General features: G+C 39.1%; 1 protein-coding gene across 2 annotated transcripts in view; it reads left to right on the top strand.

Moving 5' to 3' along the window:
- LOC146562107 (zinc finger matrin-type protein 4-like) overlaps window positions 1-14,470 on the top strand; it is a 157,954-nt gene that overhangs the window by 57,197 nt on the left and 86,287 nt on the right. For both annotated transcript variants that reach the window (XM_085293581.1, XM_085293580.1), the window contains one exon: window positions 2,200-2,289. In XM_085293581.1, the coding sequence (XP_085149707.1) occupies window positions 2,200-2,289 (90 nt within the window). The remainder of the gene's footprint in view (window positions 1-2,199; window positions 2,290-14,470) is intronic.

Genomic DNA, 14,470 nt, shown 5'->3' with positions numbered 1-14,470 from the left:
CTTAACAGGGCAGTTTTTCAACATGATATTTATCATCTGTACAAGCACAGGCTTTATAAATGGCAGATCAAAAATATATAAGGAAAGTTTATATTGCAGTTTTAAATAGGTCAGTAGCAGTGGTTCAGGCATGAACAGGGTGTCTCTTAGTACCGTGGCAGAGAAGATATGTTGCAGGGGCATCCGATGTTCCAAATATATCTTCTGTTCCCGACACTCTGTGTCCCAATAGGCCTCACAATAACTTGGGATCTCTGATCACTGATGGAACAATAACATTCTTACCATTCTCAGGTGAAACATAATTTCTCCTGTAACAGAGTTGGATGTCAAAGTTTTGTATATAATATAGTATTTGTTGATAAGGGAACAGTCGGTTCTCATAGTCAACTTGTTGGAGACCAGAGCAACTTGGACAAGGTTTTCAGTGATTATTACCAAGTGGTTTGCCTGGATTGGCAAAGCAAGAGTCTCCTTCATCCAGATCAAGAACATTTGGGCATCCAGAAAGATGACCCTGACTACCAAGATCCAACTGTTCAACTCCAAAATGAAGTACTGCTGTACAGGGCTGAAAGCTGGAAGACAAATAAAACCTCAAAATGCAAAATCCAGAAATTCCTCAACAGCTGTCTCAGAACAACACGTTCTCACTCCCAAAGCGTAACATTTTACGCTAGGTGACAAATCGTCAACATATTACGTTTTCGGCTACCCACCACGTTCCTAAATGACGACCTCGGAAAAAAGAGGAAATATGAGAACCGTCTGGACTCCATCTACACATGTTCGCTCTTTTTCTTCAAATCGCTTAGAAACACGCTATTTAACATCATTATAGTCCTGGTTAAGATCAGGAATAAGGTTATGGTCAGGGCTAGGGATAAGGTTAGGTTTAGGGCTGGAATACAGGGCTGGAACGTCTATTACAGCGGGAACGTCATTGCACTGGATTCCAACCATAACCCGCTGCGTACCATAAGAACGCCGAAGGTCTCCTTTCGCGTTCCTCAGGAACGCCGCGGGATGTGACAAAACGTCGACATGTTACACCTCGGGAGTGAGAACGGGCTGCTCAGAAAGTTTCTTCACATTCGAAGGCCAGATACAATCAGTAACATCAAACTAAGGGAAAGAACCTGTCAACTCCCAGTAGGGGAAGAAATGAGGAAGAGAAGATGGTGCTAGGTAGGGTACACTTTGCGCAAACCGCCAACCAACATCACCAGGCAGGTTCTCAGGTGGAACCCCAAGGCAAAAAAGCAAAAGCGGGGCTACCCAAGAAACACCTGGCGACAAGACTTCGTGGCAAAATCAAAAATGATGGGCTTACACCTGGAACCATCTAGAAAGAATGGCCCAGGACAGAAAACTCTACCTTTGGCGGCCCATACCCTGGGAGGGGTGACAGGCAGTAGTAGTAGTTGCCTGAAGCGGAGAAATCTCTATGGTTTCATCCTTACCCCTTTCGTATTGCCATTTCATTGTGAAAATGTCTTTTTCTTGTTTCTGCAGTGTTATCAACGGTTTGTAGCCTTGAAATATTTGCAATTAATAGGACATTTACTAAGCCTCTGTGTTATTTTGCACTCAAATTACCATCTTGCTGCAACTACTTGAACATTTATGTAGACGTTTCTGAATTTCTGTTTCAAATGTACGAATTTCTGACTGGACTCTGAATATAAGTTGTTAATGTAAATTTCTCTGTAAGCAGACAACTGCAGATTTGTGATTTTCAGGGATTTATCATAGTTAATCGCTGTGCTGTCATAGATTGCATGTAATTGTCAATTTGTTCAATGATAAGCTGATAGCAAGTTGACTCCATTGTATTCTCATTTTATTGCGATCTTGACACACCTATGTATTGAGGCCTGACGACAGCAATTGATTGCAAGTCTTTGTAGACAACAAGATCACAAGTTTGTTGCAAAAGATTGCAATAATTTGTTCGTGTAATGGTCTCCAACCACTGTGTGACTGTCTGGGACAAAGCCTGGGACAATGGGATTTAGCCTTCTTTTTATTCTGATCCACACATTTGGGTGATGTTTTTAAACTCAACCAAATACATGTATTTTGTCTTGTTGTTTACTGTTGAATTTATATGCATGTATTTATTTGACAAGAATATATTTGATGTATATGCCTATTTACATTTTAGATTTGAGTCATTTCCTCTTTTTTCTCTTGCAGAGTCGGAAACATGCCAACAAAGTGCGACTGTATTACATGCTACATCCTGTGGATGGAGGTTGCCCTGCCAAGAAGCTCAGATCAGACAATGTGAGTCCTGTGTGAATTCTCTTCATCCTGCTGTGTGTTTGCCCACAGCCTTGGTAATCACCGAGAAACACACACACACACACCTCAGCCCCAGTCCACCCCTGCTGGTCTCATATGGAAACCTTTAATGGATTTTTCACAACAACAGCCGTGAGACTCGCTGGCCCCTTGTGCTTCAGAATAGGTGACTGATAAACAGCGTTGCCACATTTTTAGACCAATGAACAATGCGATTGTGATGGCACTGCTGGCGATGCCAGAGGACGTCAACCTTGCATCAAACACAAAGGCGCATTGTTTGGTGTCCGGCCCTCACAGCCATTACTGTCATGTAAATTTGAAGCATGCGATGTGTCTGACAGACACAATTATGTGTGACTTTTGTTCCTCTTTTTCTGCACTGAGGAAGGGTGAAAACACGCTTCTAACATCCTCTTTGCAGCTCTGCCAGCACACAGATAAGCATCACAGTGTGGAAATTTCATGGTGGGTGCTGATATTTGATGTAAGCGTCATGGTGAAAGGTGCATTTCCAATCCAAGTCAAGTTTACAGTTGGAGTGTGGTGGTGAAAGACTTGAATGTAGAAGTGGACAGACTTTGATGAAGAGAAAGGGAGAGGTCTGTGCTTTGATTACTGAGGGTTTGCCAGCTATCAGTAAAGAAATCTGGGTTTCTGAACCAGATAAGGACATGTCAAGGGATGCTATTGCATTCGCTTGCTGCCTCAGCTTGTCATCTAATCCTGCTGCTCTTGTTCTTTCTCCTCTTGTATCCATCTACACGGGTTGGGAAGATGTCACACGCCTCCATTCTCTGTGTTCTCTAGTTTTGGATAAGTTCCTTTCCTCTACCTTCCAAGCATTCCTTTCCTGTTTCCTTTGTTTTCTCTTATTTTACTTTCCTATGTTTTTTTTTATTCATTCCTCTTCTACTTGAATTTCTTGACCCTATCTCCTTTTTGGTCCTAGTCTATGTTTTTCTACTTTTTTGTTTCTCTTCCACTGATTTCTTTCCTTTGTGTTTCTCACTTACTTATTACTGTTTTTGGTTTTGATGCATTTCTTATTTCATACTCCTTCCTTGCTTCCTTTTTAACCTTCTTTCTTTCCCTTCCTGTGTTGCTATTTTTACATTAGATATTTTCTCCTCTTGCTTTATAAGTTTTTTTCTCCTCTGTTCTTTTCATTCTTTACCCAAAACTTTTATTCCCCTCTTTTTTTGCCTTTACTTTTCCTGTCATCTGTTTTCTTTTATTTAATTCTCAGATCATTTTCTTTCCTCTCTTCATTTCCTCTGCACTCGTTTTGGGCTTCATTTTCTGGTCCACTTTTCATTTTCCCTCTCTCTTTCTCTTTTCTCTTTTCTCATTATCTCTGTTTCTTGTTTCTTATTTATCTTTGTTTAATATGTATTTTCCTCTTTGATCTTTTGCTTTATCATTTGTTCCTTCTTTCCCTCCAACAAATGTCACTATATTCAGAGTTTTGTTTATAATAGATTTTCTTTTCTTTCCTGTTTCCTTTCCTTTCCGTACTTGCAGACACCATTACCTCTTATACCTTTAGTGTAGTTTTCTCCCCCCCTCCCTTCCATCACAGTATAACTTTTTATGTGATTTTTATGTGATGATGTGATAAGAACATTGTACACTCTGACAAGCAGAAATGTGTGTTACCCATTAGCATAGTTCAGTCATGACTACTATAGACAAAAGGAAACTCTTACTTTCATATGCGGTATGATTGTTTTAGGTTCTCTTCATTTTTAAATGGATGTATTGAAAACGGTAGATAAAAGCGTCATCAGAACAGAACAGACTACCAATAACAACAGACATGACTCTGCTTAAAGTTATCAACTGAGCCATCAGCTGATATGGGCTGGAAGTCAGACTAATGGGATAATGGGCAACCACGCTAAATATAAAGAGTATGAATCAGGTGGAACCTGATAGTCACCCTGTTTGCTGCCTGAGTCAACTGGCTTCTTGTCCAGTTCCAACTCTGACAGTTTTCTCTTTTCTTGGGAACCTGACTGGCTTTCAAGATGACACCCAACAAGAAAGCAAGGCTTTCCATGTTGTGGAGAAGTATTGTAGTCCAACTTTGACTTTTTTTTTATCCTGCTAGACTTCCTCGTACCATTGTGTTCCTCAGCTGCCTGTGTCATTGTTCTCATCGCTGCCCAGTTCCTCAGCCTCAAAGTGGCCCAGAGTCAGGCAACACCATGCCTAAACTGGAGTCAGCTGATGTCCTCTCTTAGAGCTCAAACCAATATCAGAGTCATTTCTTGAAGTAAACCCCCTGGATCCAGAGAAGCATTTATGGACCTGCAGTCCAAATATCAAAGCTGTTAGAATTTTGTGTGTAGCTGTCAGAGTTTGTGTCTGTATTGCAATGGCTTTGTCACCACCCACAGCCAGAAGATGGCTTCTACATGGACCTTGTTGTATTACTACAACATCCTTCCATTCTGTAGCATTAACATGGAGGGGGAGTTCAAATCAGAGGAGCTTGACAAGTTTTTCTGCTGAGCTGACATTGCAGGCTGCTTCATATGAGGGAAGTTTGTGGTATGTAGTGATGTGTCGGTCGCAAACGAAACAGCTCTTAGAGCCGACTCTTTGAAGTGAACGACGCCAGCCGTGGGTGTTTTTTTTTTTTTCTTTCTCTCAGCTTCTCTCTCGCATTTTTTTCCGCTTCACTCGCACGCGAGCCTTGTGCTTGCTCTGGGAAGAGGGGGGAGGGGCGGTAGTTACACTCGCAGTAGCACAGGAACAGAGCGAGAGGGAAATAGAGAGAAAGAGAGCCAGGAACAACAATGTCACATTAGAAAGGTATAGTAATCATCCACAACTATTTTCAGTTGCGGATGATAAAGGATTCAGAAAGTTAATTCATGCAGGCCCATATGACAGAGAATCTTCCTTTTATTTTCATATTTTAATTTATATTTAATTGTGTTGTGGTTTGCAGTGTTTTGTGTTGTTTCACTTTAAATTTGTTTAAAAGGAAAAAGCTGAAAATTTAAATAGTTAAAAGGTGAAATGTAAACAGGTGTTTTTTTTATTATATGATTTATTTATTACATTTTATGTGGAGTGAATAAATAAAAGTATATTTACGGTGGCCCCTAGAGACAAAGCACATACAAACTCCAAAACACGTACAAAACACAACAGAAGTGCTCCAGGATGCTAGGCGCAGTGTTGAGCTTTTGTTACCTAGTGGCTACATAGGCCAGGAAGTACCAACAACCAGATTTGGTATGTGGTAGTAACAGGTAAATTAACATTTTTTTTAATTATTTGAATATATATGAGTGCTTGTGTATAAATACACAAACAATACACATATGCTTTCAATTGTGTAATTTAAGTGATGTAGGTAGCTCTGTTTTGGAAGTTCAGTTAACGCTAGAAATGTGCTTTGGAGTTTGTACGTGATTTGTCTCTAGGGGCCACCGCATATATTTATATATATAAATAAAACCACATTTTTTTTAAAGTAATTCCTTTTGTGCATAATTTTATATTGTTGTTAATAATAAATTAATTAAAGCAACAAAACAACCTGAAGAGCCGGTTGGGAGCCAAGCCGAAAGAGCCAGTTCTCTAAAAAGAGCCGGAATTCCCATCACTAGTGGTATGTGTGATCACACATGTGATGCAACTTATAGTAGGTGAGGTCTGGTGCTGGTGTGGTATGGAAGAGTAAGAGTCAGGATGAAGACAAGTAAAGGAGAGATGAGGCTTTGTTCAGTCTTCATATACACAGATATGTCCATATATGTAGCTTGCTATCGCCAGTGTGTGAATGGGTGAATGACTGAATGTAGTGTAAAGCGCTTTGGGGTCCTTAAGGACTAGAAAAGCGCTATACAAATGCAGGCAGGCCATATAAAATGAACGATAAGAAAATGAAATATCGCGATAGAATATGGGTAAAATGCGCATGCGCAGTGCCTTTGTTTTCATACGCACATGGCAGAAAAAGCATGGCGGCAATGAGAAGGGCGAAAGCGGATCGTTGAATGAAACGGATGAAAATGCTGCAACTTCAGTGGTGTGGAACTGGTTTAGCTTTCGTCCGTCAGATACACAACAAAGCACTGTTTTTGGTAGAGCATGCTAGCGGGCCGTCGTTATTACCGTGTTTTTTGGAAAATACAGCACACTGAATTCTGGTTGTGTTTACTGACTTCGAAACGATTTTATGTCGTACACGGCATTCGAAAATCTGTCAAATATTTTAGTACGACTTTGCTAAGCTACGAAGCCGCACCGCTTGATGGATTGTCGGAGCATTACGGGTATTGTAGGCACGAGTCTTGTGGAGTGATACGTACTGTGCTTCAACATAATATTACCGTATTGCGTGTGTATAACCTCTTTTTAAGTTTTGTGGATATTGTACATGGTTATGCTGAGGATATATTGGCCAATTTCCACTGGAAATGCCTTTTGGTTAAACTGTCAGCAAGGAATTTGCATTTGCACCGTAAAATTTTTATATAACTTTAATGCACATAAAAAAACAGCTGCTTGTTTAAGGGAAAAATACATTGATGGTTTTTTTTTGCACTAATAAAGTTGTAGAGTTGTAAAGTATTTTGTTTAGTGTCAATTATATCATTATATCGTTATCGCAAAATTTCAAATGTATATCGTGATAAGTATTTTTGGTCATATCGCCCTGAAGACATTCTTTTGATTGAGAAGAGAAAAAAAAAATTATATATATATATATATTTGTAAACTGGGTGAACAGAGTTGAATTTTTAGGGGCTTCATTGATGCCTGCAGAGGAACAGAAAAGTTTCTGCCTACCTTTGATTAAATTCAAAGTTCTGAAGATGCTTCACTGTGCTTGTGTGTGTTGCTCGGTTCCAAATAGAAAAGTAACATTTCACATTTATTTTTTGTTACTACAGTTGTACAGTAAAAACAAAAATGATTAGGCATCAATCAAATTTGAATTCATAGTACAGTAGGTTACATTCCAGGTGGCACCCACTGCTGACAGTGATTTTATTGCTTGTAACGAGATGCCATCCACAGGGAAAGCACCATCAAACCTGTCTATAGAGACAGGCTCCCTCCCCATCGGCATTTTACGGATCAACTAATAGGCACATGGACCTCTGTAGAGGGGACAGAAGGATCTCTAGTTCATGTGGTTTGATGCAGAATCCTTTCATTAGTCTAGAATGAGAGCCAAGGGACCCATTTGGACCTGACAGAACAACTCCTCTGAGCCTTCCTGCGATTCAAATTAAATCAACCTCCGGGTTAATGTCTGCTCCAGGAGGGAGAGCTCCTGTTTTACTGTTAGAGAGCGATGGGGATGATGGGGAGTGAAGGGTTCACTCATTTCTGCAGCAAATTCTCAGCCTTGCTTTGATAGTTTACTTTCTGCACCCTCTTGTCTCATCACTAATACTGTATGTTTGGACCAATGTTTGCACCACATTCATTAAATTTTGAAATCACATGAGAGAAGAGGGCTTTGTAGTCAAATGACTTTCTAAAATAGATCTGAAATATTCTTTGTTAAACTTGTTTCTACAGAAATAATTTCAGTCACAAAGGGTTTTGCTTCCCTTTTGGAGCATATTGGTCTTTTGATCATCGTGTTCTCAATATGTATGTATGTATGTATGCAATATGTATTTGGTTCTGGGTATCCCTTGATGTAAAAGTAGAGACTACTGACTGATACTTTAAATACCTGTATTCTTTACCAGTCATCTGAGCAAACCAAATTTGAAAATTACACTGTTATTATTACAGTGATTAGAAAGATAGTGTATAACTATAACATATTTTATTTTAGTGTATCCTCAAAAGGTTCAAGACACAAGCCTGTCTATAGGCATGTGCCATCTATCTTTACAGTTCCTTGAAATTTATTCAATATCTTCAGTGGCAGTATTTCGGATGTCTGAAGCCTAAGATTAAAACGATTTTTTCTTTTAGTATGTGTGCATGGCAGTTGCATGATTTTAAAGACTTGTGGTGCAGATAAATTAGGGCAGAATCTGAGGTTTAATAAAACAAGTCAACCAAACAACCAAAATAGATGGTCTGATCCATAAAATGTACTCCTCTTTTTGTACATACAAAATACAAAATAAATAATTCACTAGATTTAATTCCTGACACTTGACATACATTTTGGGGTACACACTGGGCTGGACAGGGAGAAGGAAAGATTAAGCTCTACAGTCACCTGTTTATTCATTTAAAATTTAAACTTTTTTAAAAATGGAGCCACTGGACAATTTGAACACTCTACCTGTCATCTTAGGTTAGAACTACAGGCTTTAAGGCTGTTACATTGATTTGTGTTTTTTGTTGTTATGGAACACTGACTGCATTGTAAAATGCAAATTTACAGTTTTGCATGTGCGTTACTTTATTCTGTTGTTGTTTTTATTCTCTTAAAGCAAGGCACATTTGCTAACTTTCAGTGGTGTTGATCTCCCAAAGGGTGATTCACTCCTGGACCTTTCAGCTAGCATTAGAACTTTCATTGGTCCATTAAAAGCTATCTGAAAATGTCTCATAAGAGTAGTCTCTTCACGGTTTGCTGTAGTTACACAGCATCGCCAAAATTATTTTACATTTTTCAAGCAAATCTACACCAACTTTTTTGTGTATTTTTTTTAAGCTGGTTGAAAAAATCTATGACCAAACCAGGACTAGCTTCACACATTGCTTCATCTTTGCTTTTTTAAATGTCACAGTAAAACTGTGTTTGGTCTGTAGTCTGACCTTAGGCCCTTGGTAAAAGGGCACATTGCCTTGATGGGAAAGGCTCCACTTAAACTACACAGATGTGATGCGACCAGGCTGTGCTTATAAGGTGGCACTATCTAAAAATACACTCGCCAGCACAGCCTCCAGAGACTGTGGGAGTGCGTACGGCCTGGCGTGACCCGATGTCTGGACCCGGTTGAGCTGATGGCATCTGACAACTGTACACGCTCCTGGTCATGCTAGTCCCGGTGATAACCTGCTCTCATGTAAAGGAGGAGGGGGTGTCAGTCAATGCTTGCTTTGTGGATGGAGATTGTAAAATGGCATGTTTGGGATTGTGGCTTCATTTGTTCAGATTTTTTGTACCAGTCAGATTAGTTTTGCGATCACTGACGTTTTACTCTGTTAAAGCCAGACAGACTCTCATAAATAAGATTAAATTGTTTATTAAAAGAAACGTTGAAAACCTGTGAAACTGCAAAGCAGTTATTGATGCTACAGTTTTATCAGGCAGACGTGAGTTCAGCACCCATAGTTTGACTCTACTGCATTTTCATTTCTGTGTTGGCTGGTTAGTCAGCCTTCTGTTCTGACATTTAAACAGAACAGTATGAAGAAAAATTAGGATTCAGATAGCCCTATGAGATCTGCACATTCAGCTCTGATAATGCTTTGATATCGCAAAAATATTTTCCTTGAGCCAGCAAGGCTTTCAGTCGATAACAGGATTGGAAATGCCTGTGTTGTACAAGTACAGAAGGTTGAGCGGTATAAATTAATATATAAAATGTACATTTGATAGACTATTTTACTGCAAGCTAGACATTTGTTGACTGCTGATTTTCACATTCGCATCATTATTTTACATGACTTTTTAATGGTAATCAAATTCATCTTTTTTATCAATAACTGGAAAAATGCTTAATTTATCGTTTTTTCCACATCATAGCACTGTGTCTATTAATTCTGTTTCAAGAAGAGAACCTCCAGCAGAACAGTGCTTAAGGAGAGGCAGAAATCTGGTTGACCTGTGAATATCTGTTCACTTTTAAAAGTGAAGACAGTTTTACAGCTAAGTTTAGAAATAGGTTTTGCTACAGTTAGTATTTACCGCAGTGGTCAAATCCAGTAGTCGAGTACCAGAAAACAGATGTTGTCTTTGCTTTCCTTTCTTAGGTGGTCATGATTCTGCGGGTTAATGAATAGAATAGAATTCAACTTTATTGTCATTGCACATGCACAGGTACAGGGCAACGAAATGCAGTTTGCATCCATCCAGAAGTGCTTTAGTGATATAGATATATTACAATATATATTAGCAATAATATAGATATGTAAGTATATTACAGAAATGGGTCTATTATGTTATAATGTACACGGTATGAGGTATGTTGTGAATATTCTATAACTATAAGTATGTACAGGCTGTAGTGAGTACAAGCTATGAACAGGCTATGAACAGGATATAAATATGAAAAACTATACAGAATATGAAATAAATAACTTTACAGAATCTGAGATATACAGTTATACAGAAATGGGAACTATGCAAGTTGTAAACAGTTGTAGGATTAAAAATTATCGAATGTACAGAATGATTATTTACACAGAGCTATACAGTAGTGCAGTTAAGATAAGTGAGATATAATTCCTAGAGAGGCTATATAAAGTGCTAGTGGTTGTGAGTGGTGGTTCAGTCCATGTTATTATTGTGTGTTTGAGGGTACGGTTGTCCATTGTGGGTGTGTGTATGTTCAGTCCATGAGTTAACGTGGGTCAGATGTCAGGAGGCAGAGTTCAGGAGTCTGACGGCTGTGGGGAATAAGCTGTTCCGGTACCTGGTGGTCTTAGTCCGGTGGCTCCTGTAGCGCCTCCCAGAGGGCAGGAGGGTGAAGAGTCCATGTGATGGGTGACTGGGGTCTTTGATGATTTTCCCAGCCCTTTTCAGACACCGCTTCCTGTAGATGTCTTTTATGGCAGGAAGTGGTGCTCCGGCGATGCGCTGGGCAGTTTTCACGACCCTCTGCAACGCCTTCCGGTCCGAGGCAGAGCAGTTCCCGTACCAGACTGTTATACAGTTGGTCAAGATGCTCTCGATGGTGCAACGATAGAAGTTCACCAGGATGTCTGAGGACAGGTGGTTCTTCCTCAGAGTCCTCAAGAAGAAGAGGGGCTGGTGAGCCTTCTTGACCAGCTTGGAGCAGTGATGAAATGAAATGCTGACCCTGAACTCTCTAGCCATTATGTCAATATTTGAACTTCTATCCATCCATACATCTGTTTTTTAAAACCACTTATCCAGTTAAGACCAGTTTTGAATCACCAATAAACATCACAAGCTTGTCTTTGGAATATGGAAGGAAGTAGCCAGAGAGTTCACAAAAGCACAGAAATACAGAACATACAGTACTGACTTCATACAGAAATGCCCCAGCCAGCTGGTGGATTCAAACCCGCAGCCTCCTTTCTGTGAAGCACCACCACTACTGCATTACTGTGCCAGTCACTCGTCCATCTATTTAAATTTAATTTAAGGAATAAATGTGGTTCCACTGCTAGTAACATGTAAGCATCTTGATGTTGGATGAAACCACTCTCGCAGAAATGCAGCATGAGGTGCCACTATTTCTCAGGATGCTATATAAAAGCTTTGCTCTTGACACCCGATAATAGGACAAATTCACTATGTTCTTCCCATATCAATATGAACATAGTCATCATATAACAACTACACAGGAGAAAACATTTTTCCACAATACCTCAGGGATGGCTACATATTGTTGTGTTGATGTGTTTGCCATGCCTCATGGTGCCACTTCTTAACACCAGGGTAGGTTTCATTTATGCCTATTAAAGGCTGTTAAAATAAAGCCACTAATGTTTATGCTGTACCACTAATGCATAGGCAATACTGTTTTTATCCAGTTCCACATTTTGAAGCAATACACAGTGATCAAGAGAAGAAATAATGCAATAAACAAACCCACTCTCTATATATGTTGTACTGGAAAAAATGTAGCTAATTCTCATTCTCACAGAAGGCTGACGGAAAACAAAACAAACAAAAAAACTTTTAATTCTGCTCTGATGTGAAAAACTGTTTTCTCTATTTTTCTGGTTGTTAGCATTTTTGTGTGCCTACAATGCTAACAGCACTATGATGTCAGCTAAATGCTAATTTTACTTAAATTTTATGACCCTGGCTTGTTGGTTTTTAGCAAGCTTTGTGCTAACTAACTAAAAATAGCTAAACAGCAGTAAGCACAAAATACTGGCCACTCCTCGAAGGTTCACCAGTGTGCAAAGTTTTCATCCAGTGTGGCTAATGGTTCTCACCGTGGTTTACTGGCATCCCAAAGTTCTGGAACCCTTTCTAGGATGATATATGTCAATGATTTTGTTTCTAAACAACCCTTAAGTTTCTGTAGATTATGGCATGATGTGTTGCGTTTTGAGATATTTTAACCTACTTCATGTTGCCAGACAGGGTCTATGAAAATGATTTCTTGATTCATCGGGTCTGGCAGTAATCAGGCCTGGGTGTGAAACTCAGCTTTCAGCTTTCAATATGGTTAATTCATGATTTAACAAGGGGGAGGGATAACGTTTTCATACAGGGCCAGGTTGATTTGTATAGCTTGTTTCCCTTAATATACAAAAGCTTAATTTAAAAACTGCATTTTGTATATAATTGTCTTATCTTTGTCTAATAATAACATTTATTTTTATGATCAGAAACATAAGAGTGGAGAATGTGGAAAAAATAAGAAATCAGGAAAGGGACCAATTCTGCATAAATAATGCACTGTAATAATTAAACTACTGTAGACTAAAAATGGCTGTACCTTGAACAAAGTATGTACCCATGGATATAAAAATGTGTTTCACAGTCTGGTGGACTGACAGGCACACTTACAACCATTCCGTTCCATAAAATTTCCACCACTTTACTTTGTCAAACACAGCCAATATTCATTATACACATTCATGTGCGCAGAGTTTTGCAATTGGTTGGACGGTTCTGGTGTAAGCCTGCCAGTTTATTCAACTGCCAGTTTCCATTAAATCAGGCCTCAAGCATTCCCACCATATCCTGGTGGGTAGATGGAGCAGTCACACTGGAGATGGCACAGGTGTCCAGCGTTGCCTTGACTGAACAAGAAGTGACTGCAGTCTTATGCTTCATTGCCTTGACCTCTCCTTGGGCAATGTGCAGCAGATTGCACTCTTGCACACATTTCTAATAGTGTATACATACACTACATCAGCTGCATGGCGAGGAAGCACCAGGGACAGAAAAAAAGGCCTCTGGAGGTTTAAGTTCATAGTGGGATCACATGGACAATAGCAGAACTCCATTCTGCTAATTTGTTGCAGCTTAAAAAAAATAAGATGGCATATGTACAGCATGTAGTTTATTAAAATAAGTAGGTATCAATGCAGAAACAGAATTGTAAAAATAATAAAAGTTACATTCTAGTCAAGAGCCAAGAACTTATTTGTGTTAATGAGCAGCTGAAATGTAAAATGTATTAGAACGCACAGCATAACATGAGAAAAGCATAAGAATAATTAAAGTATTTCAGACCGTGCATTAGAAATCTGCTTCACATGCCAATAATACAAGAGCATAATGTTCTTATTTGCATATTTTGATTAGTACATATTCACCTTAGCTAAACAGCAGGTGGAGCACCACTTGCACAGAATATATTATTTATTGTCTGTAATGTTTGCTTCCAAGTATTTGAAATAAATACCAGGTTGCTCCTAAATGTCAGTCACTACTTAATGTAAAGTTATGCTATTATGAATAAGAGGAGCAGATATCATAATTTGAAAACATTCTCTCATAATATAAAAAAAAAAGCTGAAAAGAGAAATGTTAAAAAGAACTATGATCCGAATTAGAGAACATTTCAGGATGCCTCTCAGTGTTGCTGCTAATCTGGCAGCTTGTGCAGAAATCGTCAGTTGTCTCACCAACTCTGTAAATCTGTCAATAATAACTTTGCAAGATGGTGAGTTGGTGGTTCCTGATGGCAGCTAAAGAGGTAACCCATCACAGTGGAAGATAGGAAACGTCATCAAGCATGCTGGACTTCCTGTACAGTTGCATGGCAAGTTATCAGAAGCTCCTTCATTGATCTTCCCCTTCCATGAGCTTCAAATCAAGCTTGTTTATATTTTAAGACTATTTTTTTCTGCTGCAGTTAGTTTTCTCTAAATTGAGTCACTCCAATCCACAATGTTAGTAATAAAGATGATGGTGACCTCATGTTTTGTTTTGCTTCTGATTCTGAGTCACCACTGTGCTTTTATTTTATTACTACTGTGATGTGGAAACACAAAGCTTCATACAGTTATGAAGAAAATCAAGATTCAGTTGCAGATGCCAGATTCACGTCTTGGTTTACAG

This window comes from Mchenga conophoros, linkage group LG12, assembly GCF_057382185.1.
Source record: "Mchenga conophoros isolate Kocher_MC1m ecotype Shallow Benthic linkage group LG12, M_conophoros_male_GT1.1, whole genome shotgun sequence".
Lineage (NCBI taxonomy): Eukaryota > Metazoa > Chordata > Actinopteri > Cichliformes > Cichlidae > Mchenga > Mchenga conophoros.
Note: the sequence above shows the minus strand (reverse complement) of the source record. Positions and strands in the feature narration are given on the sequence as shown.